This window comes from Anopheles coluzzii, chromosome 2, assembly GCF_943734685.1.
Source record: "Anopheles coluzzii chromosome 2, AcolN3, whole genome shotgun sequence".
Classification (NCBI taxonomy): domain Eukaryota; kingdom Metazoa; phylum Arthropoda; class Insecta; order Diptera; family Culicidae; genus Anopheles; species Anopheles coluzzii.
Genome location: NC_064670.1, coordinates 71,959,390 through 71,985,183, shown reverse-complemented (window position 1 = coordinate 71,985,183; position 25,794 = coordinate 71,959,390). Strand labels below are relative to the sequence as shown.

The 25,794-nt window shown below is 41.6% G+C and overlaps 2 protein-coding genes across 14 annotated transcripts in view; one reads left to right on the top strand and one right to left on the bottom strand.

Annotated features, from left to right (window-relative positions):
• The window catches only part of LOC120950176 (FH1/FH2 domain-containing protein 3), a 181,529-nt gene that overhangs the window by 51,822 nt on the left and 103,913 nt on the right, over positions 1–25,794 (bottom strand). For 3 of the 13 annotated variants that reach the window (XM_049605481.1, XM_049605484.1, XM_049605485.1), the window contains exons 1-4: positions 9,351–10,646; positions 7,325–7,411; positions 1,701–6,151; positions 1,481–1,499 (exon numbers count right to left, since the gene is read on the bottom strand). The exons of 1 other annotated variant lie outside the window; for it this stretch is intronic. In XM_049605481.1, the coding sequence (XP_049461438.1) occupies positions 1,481–1,499; positions 1,701–6,151; positions 7,325–7,411; positions 9,351–9,371 (4,578 nt within the window). In that variant the 5' untranslated portion in view covers positions 9,372–10,646. Of the gene's footprint in view, positions 1–1,480; positions 1,500–1,700; positions 6,152–7,324; positions 7,412–9,350; positions 10,653–18,164; positions 18,352–25,794 lie in introns of those variants that run through there. 9 more of the 13 variants (XR_007451869.1, XM_049605483.1, XM_049605480.1 and 6 more) reach the window with 8 other exon arrangements.
• LOC120950174 (chitinase-3-like protein 1) lies at positions 21,332–23,293 on the top strand. The gene is made up of 2 exons (XM_040367989.2): positions 21,332–21,443; positions 21,530–23,293. The coding sequence occupies exons 1-2, from the start codon at positions 21,380–21,382 to the stop codon at positions 22,636–22,638; spliced, it is 1,173 nt and encodes a 390-aa protein (XP_040223923.2). The 5' UTR covers positions 21,332–21,379; the 3' UTR covers positions 22,639–23,293.

Sequence of the window (25,794 nt, the reverse complement as noted above, 5' to 3'; positions counted from 1 at the left end):
CAAGACATAGGGAGGGATTTCCACAGCGCTATACTAACATTATAATCATCAAGACCCTTTGATATGTATGTGTGTATTTTCAGATAAAAAATTGAAACATCATGCATATTACTAGTGTGCGGAAATAATTAAAGCTGACATAATATGCATGTATCCTAAAATAGTACATGATAGAGTACAGAACGAGCCAAAAATTACCAGCAGCTCAAATGATTCACGGTATTTCACCTAAATCCATTGCCTTCAGAACTGGTTACCTATTTAAACTGGTGCCAAATAGTACAGACGAATGAAAATGTTAGATTTCTTACTAGCATGAGTTTGATATCGCCCACGACACACGTGAAAATTTCACAGGTGGTGATGCGGCTGACTGTCTTTGCGTCGGCGCATCTGAATCATCGTGTCAAATGCAAACACACCCACGGTAATCAAGTACTGAGAAAATCACAGCACAAGAAAATGTGTTATGTGCGCTTGAAAATTCAGAGCTGTGCTCCGTCATATGTTCGAGTGTATGGGAGCCTGTCTCATGTTTCTCTTAAATCTGTACAAGTATTTTTTCTAATTTAAACCGTCGCCAGGGTATAAATATGCTGAAACTCGTAACGTTCTAAATAGTTATAGCTATTAGTATTAGTTAAAGATTCGCTTATAAAACTAGTCGGATATTCAGGTAAAACGAAAATAAATCGAGCTGGGGTAGTTGTGGCGGTTTCATATTAAAAATGTACGGTGTGAAATGAATTTATTCTTTTCCATAAAATAAACTCCATTTTTCAATTTATCTTTACAAAATGCCATTGTAAACTAATGTAAAATAGATAAATTTGCTTAGCTAACAACAGTTGTACCGCAACGGCTCTAACGGTCGAAAATGCAACACCAAAAACAACAATTGTCAAAACCCAAGTGACATTTTCTCGAAATTGCTTTTTTCCATAGCTGCTCGATTACGCCTGAAATTGTGGATTTGTTTGTGATCAAGTGTGTTGAAAGCACTAAGATTTGGTGTGTTCGTAAATTAGACTTTCTTCTATCGATGGACGATGCCGACGAACTCAGTTTGCTTTCATAGCCTTGGTTTTTGATGAATAACAAAAGCTAATTTTTTGTGACAATATTTAGGTATTATTGAAGTATTAAATGGCTACATGACCAATAGGAAACATCATTTCTGCGCGAATCTAGAAGAAAGCAACGAAAAAGCCGCATCACAGTTGATTTTAAATAACTTTTTTCTAATTTCGCTTAAACTGCACCAGTTTAAGGAAAGTTTTAGGGACTTTGCTCGAATTTCCGGTTATTCGTGCTCGAAAATGTCTCGCCACAAAATTTGAATGTTGCTCTTCGCATGAGGCCGTATTTTCTGTATAATTTTATAATTTTTTAGAAAATCTAACCAGCTTGGTTATCTTATGCTTTCAAGAAATATTTGCCTCATTATGTCAACAAACGATAATAATTTATTCCGACTTACCGCGCCCGTCGTTTGCTCCCTGCAAGAAAAGAAAGAAGAAACGAGAAATTGTGGTGAGTTGCGATCTAGCCGAGACACAAACCCCGATCGCGTGGGGAATATATTTCTTTGATCGTCTGTCTTTGTACTAAAACCAGTAGTACAGTGTGCTACTGAAAAACGCAACTGATGCGGTTCATACGCGTCTCGAATTAGAAATGACCAACGTGGTATCCCTTACCTTTTCTGTCCGGCGTAATCGATGAACTGCGGTGTACTGTCGTGTACTCGAACGTCTTTTGGAGTGATCTCTTGCAGGTCATCCATAATAAACATCCTGTCCATCATAGGGCTGAGTGGATGGCAAGAGCCACCCAGCAGATCGTCAATGTTGGTATGACGCGAAATAAACACGGGTGACTGGGTGTCCTTCCGTGTGCTAAAACTACCACCGTCTGCCGGAACAGTCGTGCCGCTGTCCATCGATACGATCGGAAGCGTCTGGACGCTCGTTTGCACTGGAGGGATCATCGTCGAGGGAATGTTATCGTACGGGGAAGCTCGACCGCCAGCCTCTCCTTCCGGACTGGCACGATCGCCTAGTGGTGGCGTTTCGCTAGTCATCGGCTCGATTGTGTAATCGCCCGTAGGGAATTTGGGCAAGCCGGCCACAAAACTGGTAATGCTTTGCAGCTCTTGCTCCACCTGCGCCTCAATGTCTTCGTTTTGAAGATCGGCTTCCTCTTCGCCGTGTTGCTCCACGAAGGATGATAGCTTGCGTGGACTTCCGGCACCCTCGTCCGGGCTTTCGCTGCTCATCCACCATGCCCTTTCTCCCGATTCGATGCGAGTTATACGGTACTTGGTAGGACTGGTTTGCTTCCCACTCGCTTTGGAATTGAAACTATTGGAACGGCTTACTACGTTCGATTTTGATCCCGATCGTGATACGGGTGCATCTGAGGTTTCCAACATCCACCAGGGCTGCTCACCGGACTCGATACGCGTTATTTTGAATGGCTTCGCCTTCACCGGACTGCACTCACGAATCGACTCATTGCTATCGACACCGTTCTCACCAGCGTCTGCTGTCACAGCCTCGTTCGCCTGCTCGTTCACCTGCTCGTTCACCTTATCTGAGCTATACAACCACCAAGCCTTCTCTCCCGAAACGACTCGAGTAAGCGTGATACCTTGGCTTCGCGGTTCCGGGGTAGGCTCCTTCGATGGTTCTTCACTTGCAGATGTGCTGCTTTGACTGCTACCAGAGGTCTGCTTGCGCGACACATCAGCCATAGCCTGTTCCCACCACGCTTCATCTTCTGCTTCGAGCTTAAACACCGTATAACCAGGACTCTTTTTACCCCCACCGACTGATTCTGGAGTTTGTTCTTTGCTGGGCTGCTTGCTTCGCTCACCGGATGATTTGGCCGCTACGTTCTCGGTGCTCTTCATCCACCATGCCCGTTCGCCGGACTCCACCCGCGTTACTCTGATCGGTCGGAAGGGACTCAACGCTTGACTCTCGAATATGCTCGTTGCAGTAGTACGCCCGTCATCGGTCGTCATCTCCGTACCAGCAGCCATATCCTGCCCAGTACCCGGTTCCAGTTCAGGTACCGGTTTGTTGTCATCCTCTGATAACCACCATGGCTTTTCACCGGACTCAACGCGCCTGATCCGGTACGTAAAGCTACGAGCACTCGGAACCGTATCCTGTACGGTTGCCGTTTGCTCAAAGTTACCCGAACGCCTCCACCACATCGCTTGTTGGTAGCCTGAGTTTGACTTTTGATCTTCTTCACAGCCTTCGTTGTTTTGCTGTTTCTCGTCAGCTTCATCGCCATCGTCCTCCTCATTGCTGGAATCATCCTTTATACTTTCCATGTAATGTGTTCCTGCCTCCCAACCTGATTTTCCATTCGGATCCGCGGCCAAACTTTCAGACATGCTCGTTGTGCTGGCATTATCATACCAGCTAGTCGCGCTGCGATTTTGATTGTTTACAAAATTCGTGGCCAATTGAATGGCACGCAATAGCAGCTCATTATTCGCGTTCGATGCGTCCGTTGCGGCACTAAGATCTTCCTGTTCGTTCGGGGCTGTTCGGGTGATCGACTGTTCACGATCGGTATCTGTGCCGGAGGAGCCACTGCCACTACTCGTCTCCTCCGAACTGGTGGATGAGGATCGATCGGATCGTTTAACAAGCTTCGATCCATTTTGCTGCCTTACGTGAGGAATGCGACTGGTTGAACCATTCGTTTCAGCAACTGGTGTTGCCGTGGATGCCGATGAGCTGGACGATTTGCTTGACGATGTGGACGATTTGCGGGGTCGTTCAGGTGCTGGACCCATGTTAAGTGCTGATTTGCGGAAGTCCTTGTTAGCCACCGATCTAACCGGAGATGGACTGTCCTTGGCCGGTGCAGGAGGAGGCTTTTCGGGTGATTTCTGTTTCGGAGGCGTTTTCTGCTTCCCAGTTGGGCCGCTTCCAGTAGACGATCGACTGCCCGTGGATTTAGAGCTATTGGATTTCGATAAACTCAACTCCTTCACTCTAGCAGCTAGCGTGGATAGCTCGCGTTTCTCAGGTACGTCACTCTTCGATGAGCTTACACTTGTTTCGCGGCTAAAACTGGGACTATCACGGCTATACCGGGACGATGCACTCGAATAACGCGTATACCCAAGTGTCGGGGAGGATGAGCCATACTTTGGCTCTATAAACGGTGACCAGCTACGTGTGGAAGGTTGGCCATAGCGCAAATATTTCGTTGGATCGTCCATTCGATCCGACTGAATCTGCTTGTCAGCCGTTTCGACTGGGAGAAGCTGCTTCTGTATAGTTTTTTCAATCGTTTTACACATTTCTGCCCTGCGGGCTCTTATGAACGGAGTTGTACCTGGTGGTGTTGGAGATGTACCGCGCGTTACCAGCGTTATTTCAATGAATATCTTCGGTTCTGGCTCAGTGCTGCTTTCCGTTTCCTCTGATGATTCTTCAGACGACGAGCTTGTGGTGGTAGTTTCCGACGAACTTGATCCTTCCCGTTTCTGCTCTTCGTTTGATGCTGTGCGTGGTTCCGGTGAAAAGATCTGACTTGCGGTCAACGGTGACGAGCATTGGGAAGGTTCTCGAGATTGCGAGCTTAATCGCAACCTAGATGAAGGACGACTTGTTCGAGATGCTATTGCCTCACTAGATGTCATGTACGATAATGCAAGGTCTGCGATTGGACTTTTAGGAACGGGACTAGCACTGGCTCCAAATCGATTACCTACTCCGAGTGCACTGTTCGATCGTCCATATGGACGGTACGCTCCCGAACCTCCCAGTCCATACTTTTCGCGCACAGACTCCGCTGGACTTGGTTCTCGTGAAGTCCGGCGTGGAACCGTTGCCGGACTGGGATCTCGACTACGGACCTTATTGGCAATTCCTGGGCTGGGATCGCGCGTTTTTCGTCCAGTGCCAAATGTCGAGGGCTTTGTTATACCTGTTTCATTGTTTTTACGGGATGTTCGTCCACTCAAAGACGCTGTGGTTCGTTTCGGGTCAGCGGGACTAGGGTCTCGGGAGCGCACTTTGCTTGCATTATTATTGAGCGTTGGAATTTTTCTCGCTTCAGCCGGGCTAGGATCACGCGATCGCACACCTGTCCCAGTTTTGATAGTGATTGAGCTCGTAAATCGCTGTTTTTGATCAACGGTATTGCTCTGTTTGTTGCCACCTAGCGATTGTTTAATTTGCTGCACTGGCGCAGGACTTGGATCACGAGAGCGTGCAGCTGTGGCGATCATTTTATTAGCTAGCTGTAGCCGCCGTTGCTCCATGGGACTCGGTTCACGCGAGGTTCTCGTTCGTACCGTTGGGCTCGGATCACGAGAGCGTGCTCTATTCTGCCCGAAAGCGGTGCCACTCGATTGCCTTCGATATTCATTGGGAGCACTCTGCTGCGGAAGTTTCGAGCCGGACAGTTTGCTGGCTATAGCTAATGCATATCCTCCAGTACGTTTGGGCTCGACGACAGGACTTGGATCTCGGGATCGTGCCTTCTCCGTGACAGTTGTTGCCACGGGACTTGGATCGCGATGCCTAGTGCGTGCAGTGATTGAAGTTGAAGAGCTCGTTCTCGTTGCCGGACTAGGTTCACGAGACTGCTCCCGAGCGACTCCGGTGCGCCCATACCTTGTATTGAACGTTACGGGAGGTGCATTTTCTTTCTTTGGCTTTGTGCCAACCTCTTTGGAGGATTGGGTTTTATTTGTTGTACCGCTCTTCGTGGATGAATCGTCGGTCGCTGTTACATCCTTGGTTGAACCGTACTTTGCCGCTATCAGAGAAGACTTCTTCAACGGTGCGGGTTTGCTTTCCTTTATTTCTGCTTCAAGCTTCTTAGATGTTTCGATTAAACGCTCCTTTTCACGATCACGTTCTTTTTCGCGTTCCCTCTCCCTCAATTCGCGCTCCTTTCGTCGTTCTTCTTCCTTCGCTTTGTCTCTTTCCCTTTCCTTGTCCTTGTCGGCTGCTAGGCTCGAGTATCGGCTGATAAAGGAGGAAACGGTCGAGCTTGGAGCTGTGGTCGTAGATCGCGGAGAACGATAGCTCCCGGAAGATAATGATGGACGATAGCTGCTCGTGGAACTCAACGAACTGAACCGGGACGTCGTTGAAGGTTCGGTCGAGAACTGAAGAAAGAAATTAAAAAAAATACATATCAGTTCTACTGTCACGGTTTGGATCAGGATGAAACAATTCCAAACAATAATAAATGAACTGCACTGATGGATTGCAGGCTAGTTTTATTTACTTTTTCCCAAGTTTCGAACACCCATCACTGTACGTATGTTAGAAAAAAAACAAAAACACATTAATTAATGGGAATTCCGGCAAGCGTCAGATAAATAGGTGTTTAAATGCCTACACAACGGATCCTAAAACATACACGTTTCACTAGATTAAAAGAAAAACCATCGATCAATCCTAAACATGAGTCTTGCTGCAAGTGCCTTTGCATGAGCTAAATTCAGAACTGCAATTGCAATGCCAACAAGAAAATGTTGATTCCTGGCGCCAACCGTATGCTTCTATCCGTTCATTTTTGTTTTGTTTTTTTTGTCACCATTTTCCATTTAACTCAGACGAAATGGATTTGTATACGATGCACTCTTCTAGAATTTCAAACGAATGAAGCGTTTGAACGTGTTAACCAATCGTCACCTAGTCTACCAACAGTTGGCATCAATTTCACATTACTACGTACTGAATTTCCCGTGATGCTCTGGCAACTTGCTTCTATTTGTAACAAGGGACTCGTGATTCTACAGAAATAGCACGGAAACGCAGCGACGTAAATATCCCAAGCAAGCCAACCTGTCAATCAGTTCGCAACAAATCGCGTACTTGCGTGCGTTGCAAAGCCATACGTCGGCACTATCGGTGACGACAGCTGAACGCCATTTTATCCACACTTGTACGTAAAACATGGTCACTACAAACACAACGAAACAATGATATGAGAACATAACGAATCAATTGCATGGAAACTTCCTTAAACAACTATTTCCTTACAAAATCACACACACACATTATCAGACACATCAGTAGGTTGTGCCTGTAACAGGGGTAGTCAAACGTCAGAAACAGGGGTAGTCAAACAACAGCAGACACATTACAAGGAAGAACAGGGGAATTGATAATGGGTGAAACATTGATTTTTTTCGCATCAATTTAAATCAAACACAAAACAACCGGACATTTGTACTAACAAGAGAACTATGGAGGAAACACATTCGGAAGCTTAATTAAACATTCAACACAAGAGGGCAGGAAGGGGAGGGACGAACAACAGCAATACATACTCTTGAGCTCCGATAGGAGCTTGGCAGACTAGATGATGCGGAATACGACGAAGAGCTTGAATTGTAACTGGACGTAGACCAAGGATACTGTAATAAGCCGGAACAAACGTGTATCAGTATCAATTTAAGAACAGGATTGAGGTTCCGTGTCTAGAAGACAAGGGAATATTGCTCCAACAAGAGATATAACCTGATGATTCTCACCAGTTATCTAGTATTGTAATATGTGTTTTCTTAAGTGATAGTGTAATAGCGGCATTTGTAGTGGTATTTTTGGCCAAATTGGCATGTACTCTGCTGATCTCTGTCTGATCAAGAACTATCCAACACAACAATAAAAATCTTTGATTTACAAGCCTTATCTTCCATACGTATTTCCATTTTTTTTTCTGTTTAATCCAATTCTAAGCAACTCTAACCTTTGTTCTAGCTTTTAAAAGTAAATCTAGTTTGAAAAACAAAGAATTCGAAAAAGTGTTTCGATTCCTGAAACTGGAACTGTATTACATATGATGAGAAAATCAACGATGGATTAAATTGCCGTGTCATTGCAAGCAGCGTCTCATCTCGTCTCAGATCTAATTTCATAAACCAAGTGGCCTGGACAGTGCGTGCATATAATTTTTTTGAATAGATAAAGTGCATCAAACTGGTATTTTAATAGTTTCGAAAATGCATTCACTTTGCATCGGTGCTCGAGTGTCTTAAAAGAGACAGATGGAAGCGATACATAACGGAACATAACAGCTACGAGGAACAAAATATTTACAAAATTTCCACAGGCTCAAGAACTCATAAATAAATCCTAATACTCTTCTCAATCACATGGGTCAACTGTGATCAAATTCAAACAAAATGCTTCTTTCGTGCATTTTGTATTATTTTCCGAATTTTTAAATAGCAATACATACTAAATATGTCACCATAAGCCAATCGTAATTTCTCTACATAGACTGGATTTGTCCAAGCAAATGACGAATTAAAAAAACCGAAATATCATCTTCTAATGACTACAAGCTATATTTAGTCCTCATGCTATGACCTGTTTTCCCTGTTCGCAAATCCAATTAAGAACTTTGCCATCTACCGCTAAAACTACACACTCCGACGGGTAAACTCCATCCAGCCCTGTGAGAGGGCGTTGAAAAGACCACTTTTCCCACATCGTAAGCAGATGCATTACTGCTTCAAGCACCATCAAGAACTTCGTGTTTGATGTACTCTCGCGCAGCTTTACACCCACTAGGATGTGTAACTAAAAAAAACAACATACACTCACACATGTAAACAATGCACACAGCAAAATGTCTTGCATCCATCAGCACACCCAACCGCACGTTTTACGAGCATCGGCATTGAAAATTCATGTTTAAAAATGCTAAACAAAACCATCGCCTGTGATTCTTAGCGTAGATTTCCACATTGCACCGAGTGAAAATCTTTAACAACGTGTGGACTTTGGTCCCACGAAACGAAGCATCGAAAAGAGTGTCATAAATTGCTCTGCCTTCGTGAGATGTAGGCACTCCCCGATGATTCATAGGTTACGGTACACTAACGACAAGCGACGGCGCGTGGATCTCTGTAACAGACGGGATCTGCAATAGAATGGAAAGTGTTGCATCTAGCTTAAAAAAGAAAATGTTCTAAAATAGAACGATCGACTGACTCAGCTGAGATGGATGACAACGATCTCCAAGAACGCGATAGCTTACTGATTCCTAATTTGTTACTCATAAATTGAATAGAAGGATTGAGAGATCCTCCTCTATTTGTAGTGTTTGACTAATATGGAACAACACTATAGACTTTTATTTTAAATATCGGTCATCGACCGTTGGTAAAATCATGTTTTGGTTTAAATTTACATAATGGTATATTGTGGATTTGTGTTCATATTAACTAAAATATGAAACTCTTGCAGAACACGAATGTGTAATTGTGAATGTGTAACATAATCTAGAACAAAAACCTATTTTCAAATTCTACATTACTTGCCTTCTTTACAAGCCTTTTTTATACTTACATTGTAACTTCGATAAGACATGTTGATGGTTTTCGTTTAAACTTTCGTTTTGCTAAATGAATCGTTCCAACGATGGGTGAATCCAATGCTGTTGAATATATTTTCTGTGCGTCAATAGTTTGGTTAGCTGTGGTGATATTCCTTAACTGAAGCACTGGCATACTTTTTCTGCACCAAAATTAATTTAACACTTGTACCGATTCAATGGTATGATTTCATGTTAAACACTAGAAAATGTGTATTTTTTTTTAAATTCACTTTCCCGATCACGATACTAAACTTGGCTTATGGGTGCTAAACTCGGGCTGACCTATTGAAACTTCTTCACTATTTCACAAACACTTGCATGATCACTTATATTCTTGGTCTTGATATTCTACAACTCCAAGCACCAATCGGCTGGCTGCGCAATATTGGACTGGAAAAGTCCGAGGAAAGTGGCATTAGAGTAAAATTGAGTCCGTTGCAAAATCGTCACTTTTCACTGAAAATCTAGCTCGCCCACTTGTTGCGTCACTCTTACTCCTCCCGATCCAATCCGATCGGAGCGATTTTGCTGCACCGTGAAATGAGCTGCATGCAGCCCTAGATCACACAGAACATAACATATCCTCACCGGCTCTGGCCCTTATCTAACGGGAGCGCTGTGCTAAGAGCACACTTCAAACCGAGATCACGAAACACATTCGCATACAACACACTCGCTCGTTGCGGTGTACCATGTGCTGCCCGGGAATGTTTTCGCGCACAAACGTTCACTCATACACGATCACGATCACTGCGCAACGTTCGTCTAGATCTCGCCGGATTCACATGACCAACTGGGAATGCAACGATTCCCGAACAGATGCACAAGACACACACTTCCAGCCAACGGCGAACACACGCGCACTGGGTGTTTCCTCGCGAGAGAGAAAAACTGGTCCGATTTTCCCTTCAGCACGCACAGGCAAAGCGTATTGGTGCAAAAGTCACATCACGCAGCGCATAGAACCACATTACGCACACGATCGCAAACATCTACTCAGACAACCACACACACACATGCAAATACTCTGACCGCCGGTTGCGTCGAGTGGACTATTTCGATGGCGCAGTCTTATTTTTAGATACTGCCTGTTCTCTGCTCCCTGTCGCTTCTAAGTAAACATCACATTCAAACAACGAATGCGAAACACACAGCACACCTTACGGCTAACAGCTCCGGGGTTGGCCAACGGGGACACCAACACGCCAGACAGACTCTTCGCATGCGAAACGTGCGCGCAAGTTACATAGCAAGCTGTTGGCGAACTGGATAAGCTACGCGCATCGCTTATCGGAAGAAGTTATCGAACAAATTCAGCTGATTCCAGCCGGCTCCGTTCTGTAACAGCACATACAGATAAAAAGTGTAGATGTAGAACCAGGGCTGCAGGTGGAGCCGCTTCGCAAACAGGAAACCACCGACGGAGCGTGAAGAGCGCAGTATGGCGGCTGTTTTACCGTACAGCAGCTTCCGTACCAATGCCCCCACGAGATAGACGACCGTGACCAGAAGCAGAATGCGGCGCAAGTGTATCAAGAGTATTGCCATCACCGCCCTGCAGTCGCCACCAGATAAATAAAACCTTTTTTCAGCTCACGCCTAGTGCTCCTTTCGCTTCGAACACGGCACCACAAGCAATCCGCAAGTAGCTTGTGCTTTTCTAGTGCAAGATCTCATTAGACACAGGTTCGTTGACAGATAGCGTACACACATTCGATTTTTCGACAACACACTCGCTGCGTTTGTGCATCCACGCCCGCCGATCGTGAAATTCGCGACCTTTTGCGCTTCTTTTTTCGCTAATGTACGTTCGCGTTAGCTCAACCGTTAGGTTAAAGGGCTCCCCATCGATGTAAAGTGCGACCGGCTCGGAAACAATGGCAGTGGGGAAGAAGTGCTGGCTCGCTTTCGAGAAAAGGTTGCTTCACGTGAAGCGGTTCGTTGATACTAATGGTACCGGCAAATCGTAGACCAGCTCAATGGTCATACCGAGAAACAAACTTAAATCACTCAATCGCGAGATCGGTCTAGCAAACATGAAAATGACAAATACCCACAAACCACGTGCGTAACGCGCATGTCAGCAGGTCAGTTTCAAACATCCACACGTCCACACCAAAACCACAAACATAACCATTGCACACATATTCAAACAGGTATCGTTTCTTATCGAGAGAACACTAAACCACACAGTTTCGCTTGGACTGGTGAGAGATGTTGAAGATGAATGAAATTTTTATCAGCGTACCACATCTGATCTATAACGACTTGAAACGAACGGCTCGTTTGGAATTGTATCTTTTCACGCGATTTTGGAATAGAAAATCGATAAAAATAAAACAATAGCCACCATCGAGCAGAGCAAACATTCCATTTTATTGGACACGACCATGTAGCCCTATTTCCATTTCAGACTCCAACCAGCAACGCTTCAGACATTCCTCAACACCATCAACTGCTCTCGTCAGACAACCGGAAGACACCAACCGTATCTTTGGCGACTTATATTTAGCGCGTCTAATGCAAAGCCGCATCGCTTCGGCTCGTGCGACATCAGTTGGTACGCGCCAGCCACCCGGCTCGATGTGAACGATCCGGCCGAACGAAAGGGAACGATCACGGGAGCAGTTAAATAAATAACAATTAAAGTGTCAGATTAGCCGACGACAACGCCATCGGGGTGGAAGAAAATCCCGCTACCGAGATGCGCTTACCGAGGAATGCAAGCCAGGACGAGATAGTCGAGCCATGTCTCTGTACTGGCTTGTTAAGTCGCTTCGTATCAAACTGCCTTGCTCTTTGCCTTCTTGCGTCCTTTCCGCTAGAAACTCCATCAAAAACCCGCGGGCAATGCGCGTGAGGAATATTTCAAGGACAGACGGAAAAACTATTTCCGACATCACGTGTGTGCCATCGACTTGTTAATTTACCTATCGAATTGTTCCATGTTTAGTTCCATGTATTAGTGAAATGCTTTTAGTATGCGGGGCGTCGAGCAGTTAATACATAGAATAGTCTAAAACGTGAGATAGCGAACCAATTAAATTTACTCTGTCCCTTCGGATACTTCAACGCTCCTCTGACTATTCATAATTTTATTAATTGAACAATTAAAATGCTTCCAGTGCTAATAGCTTCGGTAATCTATTGACCAATGCATCATTGTATTGATAAAAAAAAAAAACACTTGTTAAATATTACACTTCATACGCTTCCCTGCCTCAATTTCCAAATCCCAATCTTACCAAACCAGTATTACTACAAATATCCGTTCCACCATTTTACCTGCAACTCCACCACGCCAGTTCGTGGTTTATTTTCCCTGTCCATTCAACACTCGGAAGCTCCCGAAAATCAGTGTGCTTGTGTGTACGTTCGTGGCCATTCAAAGTGGCAGATTGATTCGTTTGGTAAATCTGGCAAACATCAATGCACTCCATTTGAGCCCTCGCGGCATTGAACGAGTGATTGCAACGAAAATCCCCTACCAATGGCTTCCATTCGTGCTCCAACGACCATTCCACATCGGGCACAGGCCCTTCGGCAAACGATTCTACAGGGCCAGAGGGCACAAGTGCCGCAGTGTGAATAAATCATACCAGTTGGGAGATGCCAACTGATTTCCCAGCATGGCGGATGGTCCTCATTTTCACAGCGTGGCAAATCGTTACTGATTCTCATAAATCACTCATCGTCCTCTTGTCATATTCCACTGCATTCTTCACGTAAAAGCGAACCGTAAACATCGTTACGCCTGTTTCCGGTATTAGTGCACCGGTTGCAGCCATGTCGCTGGAATAGTATGTGCGTTTGTGTGTGTTTTGGGCAATTCCTCTCAATCGGCTTTTCCAACTGCAACTATTATCTGGCCAAAAACACATAATCCACTCCATTCTTGATTCGTTGGACGCGTAGTGGTTTCTTTCAGTGGGATTTTGCTCTCCACCGACACTGGCATTCATCGGCTTGTTTACCCAAAAACATTTCCCGGCTCTTTATTGATAGTTTTGGCTTTGTGGTTCTATTTTTGCCAAATGTAAACAAATAAATAAACCACCGTGACACTAACAACTACCGTTTTCACTCCAAAGCCCCTAACTGGCATGGTTGGCAAATTGGAACACCAAAAAATGACTAGAAACTGGAAGAGTCGAGCACGAATCTTTAGAAAAGCAAACACAAACAATGCACTCTATCATTGGTGGGTGTTGGGTTTGCAATTTTCCAATACCTTATTGTATCCGTTCCATTGATGCGGGGTTTGTATATATCAGACATCAAAAGCAGCCATTAATTGTCACACCGTGTGTTCACTGTACTGATGGAGCAACATGGTTCTGTTGACAGAAAAATACACCAACACTTTAGCTGATGATGCAACGGCTTTCCATTCGAATCAAGCCTGCTCTCACACGCCAGATTTGGGTCATAATTCTTCCGCAATCGTCGTACGCAAGGAACACCCGCATGCCAAAAACCGCTGACTAAAACCGATGGTAACCCGTCACGTGTCCTAACCAGAGTGTGTTCACGACACCTCTTTACACGCCGCAACGGGTAGGTTTACTGTGACTGACGAACATCCAACGCAGAGTTTCTGGGGTGACGCATTAACGGTGTCCACCAGGCGCTGGCACAAGTAGCAGAGAGCAGCAGTTTGACCTACATTCTACAATATTTTAGTCACTCCGTAGGACAATCGTTTTCCTTCACGAGAAACTACGTAGACGAACGTTTCCCCACGATTCGAGTGCATCGTTGCATGTTTTGAGTGTGCCCGTTTCTTGGTGACATTTGCCCACTGCTGTTTATTTCCTGAGGATAAACGAAAAGTATAATGTTGTACATTGGTATGCGTGCCTGTGTGGGATATACTATTCTTGTAGTCGCTCAACTTCACAGTCATTCAAATCCGAACAACAGACAGCATCGTAGCAACGTACATTGCAGACGTTTGCAACCATTTCTTCCACAAGCTGTGTCTCGTTTCACACAGCCACTGTACAAATCATTTGAAGTTTTTGCCTTCCTACATTTTGACTTTTTTGAAATAAAGTCGAAAAGCGTAAACTCCATCATTCAATATTTAGTTTGTTACCAGATCCCACCCTCATTTGCACGTGCATGCATCCGAGCTGCAAAGCTTATCGCTTGCTCGGTACGACACCACACAGATGGAATCTGTGCTGCAGATGCTCTCCATTCCTGCATGGTGAAAGAGCCGCCTACCCCCGACGTCTAATCCGTTCATGTGTCACGAAAATCCCACATGTCAGAACTCTAGCAAAACTTGCTTCTTAATCCTTGTGTCGACAGGGATAAATTTATGCCCAGAACTTCTACCCGCTTGAAAAAGGGAACTTTTCATCAGAGTGCTTGCAGAAGAAAGTGAAATGTATTTTAATTTATTCTTTGCTGCTGCTAAGATATGCTTTCATTTGATTAGATTTAGGTATTTTTTCATCACACACTGCCTTTGTGCAGTTTATTAATTCGATTATTTTATTATTACTTCTATTTTGTTTCTACTAGTGAGAACTACAATTTATATTATTTTCATACATAATTTATTCTTGATATAAAGACTTTTTCATGCGTGACAAACTTATTGAGGTTTTAACAGACTTTTTAACATATTCACGTTACTGGACAGGGGCCGATCGATGCTTAGTTGTATAAACGCACAAACTCCTACAAGGCCGAACGGACTCAATTCCCATCCACACTGAATTATAAAGTGAAACGAGCGCCCTCATAACGAGTCCTCCCTTATTACGAGTTTTTCGCATAACGAGCAAATATAAATGCTAAACAAATACCTCTCTAAACGAGTAATGTCTCGCATAATGAGCAATATTACAGGGGTTTTCAAGCCAGCTCAACATCGTAACACTATTTTTCGAACACGTTAAACGATTGTCAACATCGTACATACAATTCGAATCCGTAAACTCTTTTCGATTTGAAAACACTAGATTTTGGACCTGTAAAATCCCAACTCGAATCTGGAACATGTCTGTCTTGTCATCTATTATTCATTTTCCAGATTCGAGTTTTGATTTTACGCGTTCAACACCTAGTGTTACCAAATCGAAAAGAGTTTACGGATTCGAATTGTTTGTACGATGTTGACAATCGTTTAATGTGTTCGAAAAATAGTGTTACGATGTTGAGTTGGCTTGAGAACCCCTGTATTTGCGTTTGTGGTATATTTTTTGCTGCCGAACTGCCATGCTTCAAGGCCGCCCTTGGTTCATGCCCGTCATGGGTTCAAGCCCCGAATGGAACGTGACCCCATACGTAGGACTGTGACTATCCTGCTATGGTAATAATTAAGTCATTGAAAGCCAAGCCTACTGGTGGTACATGCAGGCCTTGACCGACAACGGTTTTTGTGCCAAAGAAGAAGAAAAATGAGAGTTTCAAAGAACTACTAAGTATCGTTTAATATAGCACTATTTCGAGACGAAGAAGTGCCATGTAATTGTGCACAAGTGTTTCTTGCATTTTGATACTAAGATTTGATTGACGCCTTATCTACAAATTGCAGCCATTTCAAGTAGTTTCTTATGAGGGTGTTTGTGTTGTAGATTTGATGTCAATGACATTTAACGAAATCTTATTTCGTGCTGGAAAATATTTACCACAAGCAAATTTTAAACTGTGATGAAACTGGATCATATCGGAAAAAGTCTATCAATAAATGTCAAACAGCTGCAAAAGAAGCTCTTCCAACTGAAGCTTCCAACCGATAAAAAATCGTTCATCATAGTTATTTTGGCCCATTGCAAGTGGAGGCTTAAAATTGTTTCTTAAATAGAAACTTAATTGTGTCAGCTAGCATCATCCGGGCGAAGCTGTGCCTATATACGTAAATCACGTGTACGAAACAATAGATTTTGTCAATTTCTGAAAAAAATAACGAAAATACTAGCACAATCGACTACACCAAGAAAAAGTAATCAACCATCGTGACAAACATATAGCAAACTATTAATATCTTTCCAAATATTAGTATTATGAGGGCATTTTTAGTTTTTCTAATGTATATATGCATTTGTACCAGCACATCTGCGGATTCTGGAACCTATTATTTCACTTTCTATACAAATTATATGAAAAGGAGTCTCTCACATAACGCGTTTTTCGCATAACGAGTGCGTAGCTGGAACGGATTGAACTCGGTATGCTAAGTTCCATTGTATACTGGGCCAACTATAGCCAATCTTCAGAATTTACAAATTCTTTCATAATTTGACAATCAAAAGATTATTGTGGATACAAGCCAGAATCATAAATCACCATGATTTTATGATAATTGAACGTAATTGATTACAATGATTTGATAAACAAACATTTCCAATACAATTACTTCATAAAATGTAATGAATTTACTTCTTTTTGTTCTTTTGGTTTTTTTTTTGCACTTTTCCGTTGCCACAACCTATGCGACCAAACCGAATTAAACACTTTGTAGTTTTAAATACTAGTAGCGTTTCATTTATCGCCATTTCTTCCTATAGAGTGATGCGAATTAACAATTACTCAATCTATAACTAACCATACTATACCAGACTACTAAAACTAAATTTGTTATTTATCGTTGTATGCAAATAACGGACATGTTTTATAGCCCATGATACGGCGACTTTCACACGACTGACCCGTTACTTGGTCATTCGCCAATTAATCATTCAATGAAGAGCTAAAGATAATTACCATAAATGAAGAAAAGTAATAAACTTTTATTTTGCTTTTAGACTATTAAAGTAAACATTACTTTTTCATTTTAACTTGCTAAGCCATCCTGTAGAAAATTACTTTATTACACACTGTAATGTGTAGAATTTATTTCAACTTATTTAACCATTCAACGATGAACAAATTTACATTTTTACACGATTATTGGTGCCGGCAAAACGACTATGGCAAAACTCTACCTTTGTTTATATTTGCAGTCGAAATGTTCGCATCATTTACAACATTCGTTCGACTAGTTGTGTTGAAATGAAGCTCAAAATAGAAACACAAGCTTGCCGGCCTTTCCTGATTCGACATCACTCCACAAACAATAGTTAACCTCAAAACCTAAGCAACAGCAACCGATCAAGCGGGTGAGGATGCCATTCGTAATTTCATGAACCCCGAATGGTTCACTGATTTGCACTATTATTCAAACCATTTTATACAGATATTTGATCTGTGTAATTAGGTGGTAGTGGACGCTCTAGTACTGGTTAGACCAATTACCAGTCAACCGTGTTGGTCCCACCTGTGAGATCGATTGTGCGTGTTTCAAAAGACACTGCCAACTTAATGGATCATCTCAAACACACACACACACACTTAAACCGCACAAAGTAAAGATCTAATTTTGGTTCCTTGCAGTTCACGAAAGAACTACATTCTGCGTAGTTTTCATTTCTTTTTGTTGTTTTTATCTTCCTTTACTGTGCTAATACTCCTTTACGTGCATCTTTTGCCGGATTCTGTTCTCACATTGTGTGTTTCACTGTTTAAAAAAAAAATCTTTGAAAATCGGATATCTCCGTAGGCTATGCTAGAGCGCTACAACTTGAGCCAGGAGATTTATTTTTATCACTCGTACCCCGCCGAATCACACAATAAACGAATTTTACGCATAAAACATTGATATAGCATAAAACAGCTTAACAGCATTCAAGCAGCTTTTCCACACAAGTTCACTACCAATGTTTTACTATTGGGACATGCAAAGATCCGAAAGGCTCAACATAGCTATTGTTTTAATTGTTATTCTCACATACAACACAAACCACTAACAAATCACCATACACTATCGTATTCACACTATCGTTCGAATCGGTATTAGCCGATTGATTGAATCTGAACTGACAAGGATACATGCACTTTAGAACCACTTAATTACTGTATGATAGTCGCGGCAATTGTGACAACTATCGAGAGTGCGTGTGCCTCACGCGGCGATCGCGTTGCTACTGAGACAGATCCTCTCTCAAAACGCACGTACACCAAGTGGTCGTATCAGATCGTTAACTGCTTCGTTTTGGTCTGCTCAGAATGGTCTATATGATTCACAATAATCATTTACAATACAGTTTTTATATTGTATGCAAATAAGCATACCATACACTACTAATTTACAAAATGTTGACAGTATTAAATATTCTAAAAATGCGTTCTTTAATAATTGCTTAATACAACGCAAGGGCCATAAGCGTTAAGCAAACAACACATGAATTGATCATATCTCCTAGCTATGAGTGGTTTGATTGCAACTGCTTCTTTTAATCGACGAATTGGAGGTATCAAATATAAAATTTTATAGGAATCACCTTTTTTAGTTTTATTTGATTTTCTTCCTTCAAGATTTTTTTTACATTTCATGAGAACATGTGTGAAAATAAAGCAATTCACTACAATATTTATCAAATTTCCATGCACTTCTCGTGTCTCCTATTCCGCGTTAATTGTGTATCGTTGGTTTTAAGAAGAGACTGCATTCAATTTACAAAACGTCTATACGATAACGGTCAAAATGAAATGAATCATAAATTTGAACGCTAAATATTTCATGGACGATAGTGAAATATTTCATGCCCACACTACATATACTGTGGTACCATCTGAATGTTGCACAGTAGGACAATGTCATCAATTCCGAAATGTAAATTTGATTTTAAATTTTATAACTAATGTTATTTTTTTAACATTATTTTCTATAATATTCAAGACAGAAATTGTGTAGAGATAATTTATGCTTGTGTAGACGACATTTACTCATATTTCTTCAATGTTCCCGTTCATACGGATAGTCAATGTTTGTTACGGGGACACGGTCAATACTAGGCTTGAACCAATGCCGGGTATGTTATTGAATCGTACAAGTTGATGACTGTACATCGGGATTGTCCATCTTTTTATTATAAAAAAAATTGTTACATAACAATGTACAAATTTAAGACTGTGCAATTAGGTTTTTTTGAGTATTTCGTTTTAGATAGTAAACAGAGGCTAAAAGAAACATTGATCCCTTTATTTTAATTTTGTACTAAAATATCCAGCGAATGCTCACACGGCATGCATGAATCAAACAAACATGCGTACAGCTACTACGCATCGCCATTACACCAGGTGGTCGAGCTGAATCGTTTTGTAGCAGTAGCGGAGTGTAGCAGTATTGCGAAAACTTAACATCTTGATCGTATCCATTTACGTATCTCACCTATGCCAACGACACACTTTTTCTACGTGTGTGTATGCTCCCGTCAGCTAATGGTGCTATAGCAGCTGAAAATATATCTCTCCTTCTCATACGCTTTCTACTTTACTGGAAAAACTCACCTTTGCGACCCAGCCGATTATTTATTTCGTAACCTTCTCGAACTCAAAATGTTTATGCTATTTTGCTGCTTATTGCTTGTTGAACAGATATATTTGAATTCATGGCTTATTTTTTTATTTTGAGCATTTTATCTAGAAATAATACAGAACACTGGTATGGTTTCGCCAAATATTTATTCTGGTAATTATTGACACTAACATAAAATTCTTATAATATTAGTTTCGATTATATTATACATAATCAACAAAATGTGGATGAACATTAACTATATCACACAATATAAAGTATAATAATTACGAACTATCTGAGCTTATTTTCATAATAAAAGGTATCCTAGATTTAAAGAAAAGTAGATGAACCGAAAACGGATAGCAACCAAAAGCGCAGAGATATAAAAACACTTGGAATAGTTTAACATCGTTACCAAAAGTAGGAACAATTTATATATTACAAACCACAGCAGGAACAGTATCTACACTATAACCCATAACAAGAACACAGTGCTGAAAATCATCGTTACAAAAGATAAACGCAACTAGTAAGATGAAAACAATAACTTTCAATCACAACAAAAACACAACTCGCAATCAAATGTACAAAACCAAATCAAATGCACAAAACCCAAAAGCTTCGAAGAGCAGTGGCGGATTAACGCAGAATGTAGGCCTTTCTAAAGTGTCCAGTGAGAGATTGTATGAGCAATACTTAACCAGAGAATGTTTGAAAAGCAAATTTACTTATCATCGGGAAGGGGAGGGGGGTGTGGATTCCTTTTTAAGCCCCCACGTGGCCGCTTAGTTTGTATACTGCTTAATCCGCCCTTGTCGATGAGTATAAATAAAACAATTAATGATCTTGGCTCACAGATTCGTTCAGACTAATGATAGGACTATTCCTTCCTGATAATCAATCGATCTCACGTTTCAAGAGTTTGGAAATATCCTCCTACCCAAAGTAAGGCCTCCTTACCCCAACATATCTACTGAGTGAACCCCTTTCAGGGTTTCTATGATCGTATAGAATGCGCTTCGAAAAATGTCCTCTTCAGTTCAGCCTATGTCACCAAACAATGATTTTGGTATTCGAAACCAACCCTGGCCAGCGTAGGTTCCAAGTTAGTACACTAGATTGATTCTTTAATTCTAAAGCACCTTGTCCTCTTTATCGCTCCTCTCCTGCATTGCTGGTATCATTATAATTTACTTTCCAGTTCCGTAGTGCAAACCAGAAAAATAATCTATTAAATCAGCTGTGTTATGCTCTTTTGTTCGGCGGGACACTTGTTAATAAAAACAGCCTTTCACGGGCCGCACTATCTACCTTCAACATCGATATTAATGGTGGCAGGCCGCATACAGGACTCTCAGGGGCCGCCAAACATACGTGGATTTGATAATACATGAGTTTTTAAAGCTAATACAATGAGAGAATCTTACCTTTCTCAATATCGAAGCTGCTCGTGGCGTATGCTCAAAATACTAAAAATGGAATCTAAAGATAAGAGCCAACTGCAATAAACAGATTACGAACCTGAATTTTTATCATAACCCAATGTCTCACAGACGCTTATCGCCAATCGTCTGGGGTCTGTAATATATAACCTGCCTCACCTATAGCGTCTGGCAGTCCTAATAATTCGTCGTTTGTGTAAAGAGCATGGTACGCGCATTTCTTTTTTGTTTTGCCCTACTCGTGGCGTTTTACAACGTGGAATCAAGAAGTAAGTAAACGTTTAACATGGAGTGTTTTATTCTACCTAATCTATGCAATGCATAAACTGATTGATAATCGACCTAATATCCACAGAACCAGTGGTTTGCTACTACGCATCATGGTCAACGTACCGTCCAGGAAGAGGACAATTCAACGTGGAAAACATCGATCCCTTCCTGTGTACCCATCTCATTTACGCATTCTTTGGAGTGAACGACTCTGGAGCAGTGACGATACTAGATCCCTGGTTAGATCTGGATAGTGGCCGAGGAAATGTTCGACTCTTTAATCAACTACGAAACCAGAATCCTAATCTCAAAACGCTGGCCGCTATCGGTGGTGCAACTGTTGATCGAGTCATATTTTCTCAAATTGCTGCCAGTGCGTCCTTGCGTAGTACCTTTGCACGAAACGCACGAGACTTTTGTCTCGCCCATGGATTTGATGGAGTGGATCTTGGATGGGAGTTCCCAGCCATGCACGACGGTGATACCGCACCGTATGATAAGCGGAATTTTGTGTTGATGCTATCAGAGCTGGCTCTTGCGCTGCGCTCTCACGGTTTGTTACTAACAGCGGCACTTGCCGCCAGCGAAACAATTGCTTCCATTTCGTACGACATTGCCGGTATAGTGCCACACTTGGATTTCATTAATCTGATGGCGTACGACTACAACGGAGCGTGGAGCAATTTCACGGGCCACAATGCACCGCTCTTTGCCGGGCCGTCCGATCAGAATGACTTTCAACGAACACTTAACGTCCAACACAGCATCAACTATTGGCTAAGCCAGGGAGCTCCCGCGTCAAAACTGGTTCTCGGTGTTCCGGCTTATGGGCGTACCTTCACATTAGCCAACTCTGCTGTTAATGGATTACGAGCACCAGCCGAAGGTCCCGGACTACCCGGACCGTACACAGGCCAATACGGATACATTGCATACCACGAGGTTTGTGGCCACTTGTCATCTACAACTGGTTGGTATCGTGTATGGGAACCAATTCAAAAAATTCCTTACACCTTTTCCAATAACCAATGGATAGGATATGACGATAGGCAAAGTATATGGGAAAAGTGTAACTACGCTAACAGTCAACAACTTGCTGGTATGATGATGTGGTCGATTGATATGGATGATTTTCGTGGAAACTGTGGAACCAGTTTTACTCTGCTCAAAACTGTCAATGAATGCCTAGTGTAATGTTAGCATGTTGTGAAAACTTATCGCTTAAAAAATCTATTCATAGTGAATATTTGTTTAATTCAAGTGAAAATAATTGCTTTAATACTGATTATAATATGGTATTCCTTCATTTCATGTGGAATTGTAAGTAATACTTAATCGTTTACTTAGTATTTCTATATTTGCTAAAACAGTCAAATACACGTTCGTTGATCTTTTAGAATTGTACTGTACTTTATTTTACTTTTCTTTTTCCTGTAGGTGTAATGTATACAAATAAAGGACAATCTAGATCAATTTTCTAAAATCCAGTACATAAAGGTTGGACCGGTATCGTGGTACAGTGGTCAAGTCGTTCAACTTAACAACATACCCGTCTTGGGTTCAAGCTCCGAATGAACCATGCCCCCATACGTAGGACTAACTATCTTGCTATGTGTAATCAATAAGTCACTGAAAGCCAAGTCCATTAGTGATACAGAGAGGCCTTGGCCGCCAACGGTTGTTGTGCTAAGAGAGAAAAAAGTTCATGAATGGTTAGCAGCGTTATAGAAACCGTTAGTTTAATGTACTTACGACAGCTTACTTGTAAAAGATAAACACAGCTGACATGAGTTTTGTGATTCAATTCAATCACTAGGTATGCTTTTTGTAATGTGCTACTTTTCTTTACTGCTAATGTTAATAATTATTAACGTTAGATTCGATCTGTCGGTGTTATCTACCGTGATTCCCGACAGAGCGCGGTACAAACGCGTAGTGTGGGAAGCATCCAATACCGATCGAGCCGAATATTCCCGATCGCTCAAAGGCTCCCGAACAGCGTGGCTAAGGCAATGACCTAAGGCCACTCTTTCGCGGTAGCCCGAGTCAAGCGATTGATTTTTAGCGTCGCAATAATAAAAAAATATAAGACTGCTTAAGAAAACGCTTGTTATTTAATACTTAATACTACTACGGGCGAAAGAAAGAGTGCTGTTGCAATAGTTTGCAACAGCTAACAAAAATTCAACAACCGTGATAAGCATAAAAACAAAACATGTAAACAGTCCAAATAAACATCGCGTCACAAAACAACAAACAAAAGTGACCCATGAGCTCAAAAAACACTAAAACCATCGCTCCATGTTCAGTATTTGTTTTCATAAGTGGTTGACCTATTTTTAGCTCCTTTCGTGAAGGTATTCGACGAACGAACTTCGTTTATTTTGTCGAACGAACGAGTCGCATCACGCCGTGAGTGTCCGTACTTGTTTCCCTTCCGATCGCTTCAGCCGCATCGCCAACACAGCATACGTTACCAGAATGCGATGGTTTGGTCCTTTTTTGTAAGAATTTAAATTAAGCATGTAAGATAAAAAGTTTCAAATTTATTATCAATAATTTGATTTATTTAATTAGATAACCAATAATTTGATTTGAAGCATACTCTTCAATACAGATTATGGCAAAATTGACACAAAGCATTATAAACAACATATCAACATTTTTCTTTAATTTTTTTCATTTTTTAAATTTCCTCAACAGCGTATTTACCACTGCATAGAGTTTTAACTGTCTGAGATGCATCCCATGAGCCGCAAACCACCATCTAAGACAAGCATCTTTGAAACATCCCACACACATGGCCTAAAATTAGCGCTGGCATTTTGCGCATAGTCGCGATCGCTTACTACTGCCCAGACATGGAGCAGCATCGAGTGAAACAAACTTCAAAATTTTTAGACAGTCAGCCCGAATTGGTTCTCCCCTCTTTATTTACCTCCAATGAACGATTTTCTTATTTCGTCCACACCTTGCATTCGGCTCCGGTGAGTCATGGAATGGACAAATGTCTTAATTTATTTACGTTCATCATTTATCATTATGTAAACCAGTGACGATCACTTGCTTGATCCTTCAGTAGACATTCGTTGTTATTAAAGGTTATTTTGTTTTTTCTTCCTAATCTTTCTTTGTTTTATCTTTGTGGTACATATTCACCAATTTTTAGCCTGTGTTAAAGTCTTTTGGGATATTGATCGTATATTGTATTCCAAAATTTATTTTACTTTTTATATCCTTTTTTATTGCTTTGTATTGTTATGCAGAGTTCGTTGGACCAATAGTTAAAAATGTCGTTTAGTTTGTCGTTAACATTTCATCCACAGTATGAAAATATTTCTAACAAATAGTTAAAAACTCAATGAATCCTTTCTGAGCAGAGAGCAGCATACACAAACTATGTGACGAAAAAGAGAACACAGTTATTTTTTTAAGATAGAGCGTAAAGCATATCAAAAGGTGTGCGTTTGTAAATATCATCCAATTTCGCAACGGCACGTAGGTTGTTAGTTAGATACAAATATAATCCTTACTAACCACACACACCTATATACTGAAAACACACTATTGCACACACATACCACTGACAAGCTCGTTGGTATGGAAAATTATAGAATATATTTAGAATCTGAAGCAACCACACAAACAGGACAGAAAGAGTCGGCTTCAGTTCGTTTCACACTGCCAAATCAGTTAGTGTTGGTTGGTCAACGGAGAAATACCTAGCATTGGTAACGATCGTTCTTGCTCGCGCCCTCACAACGTTCACCAATACAGAACACTGTCGCTTTCCTCTATTCCTCGACACTCTATCCTCACGACCCTCCTCTAACTGATGCAAGATCTATGACAGTTTCCTAGGAACACCAATGGCAAGATTTGAGTAGGCTGGAATTCTTCAGTCTCTCACACAGGCAATTCCTCCCCCACGCCAAGAAATACGGTGACAACCTAGGATTCTACCTATTCGACAGGGTGCAAATGCTTGGGGCCTTAAGCGCACAGTTCATTCGAGTCTGCAATGCAAAGTGAAAAATAGCTAAAAATACAAAACCGAACCACCATACCCTACCTATGCGACACATTTTAACCGCAGGTTTATGATTAGTCGGCTTCTGATGATGATTATGATGATATTTGGCGCTTTTGCTGCCGTTTGATATGCATGTATTAAACGTGAAAGGTGTATATTATGTTGTAAACATCGAATATAAAACATGTATACCATTTACAATTTTAAATGCATACCACATGCATATTTGTATTAGTATGAATATGAATTTAAAAAAAAAAAGAACATTAAATAAAACCGCGTAAGCTTACGCGGAGCCATACCACCTGACAAACCAA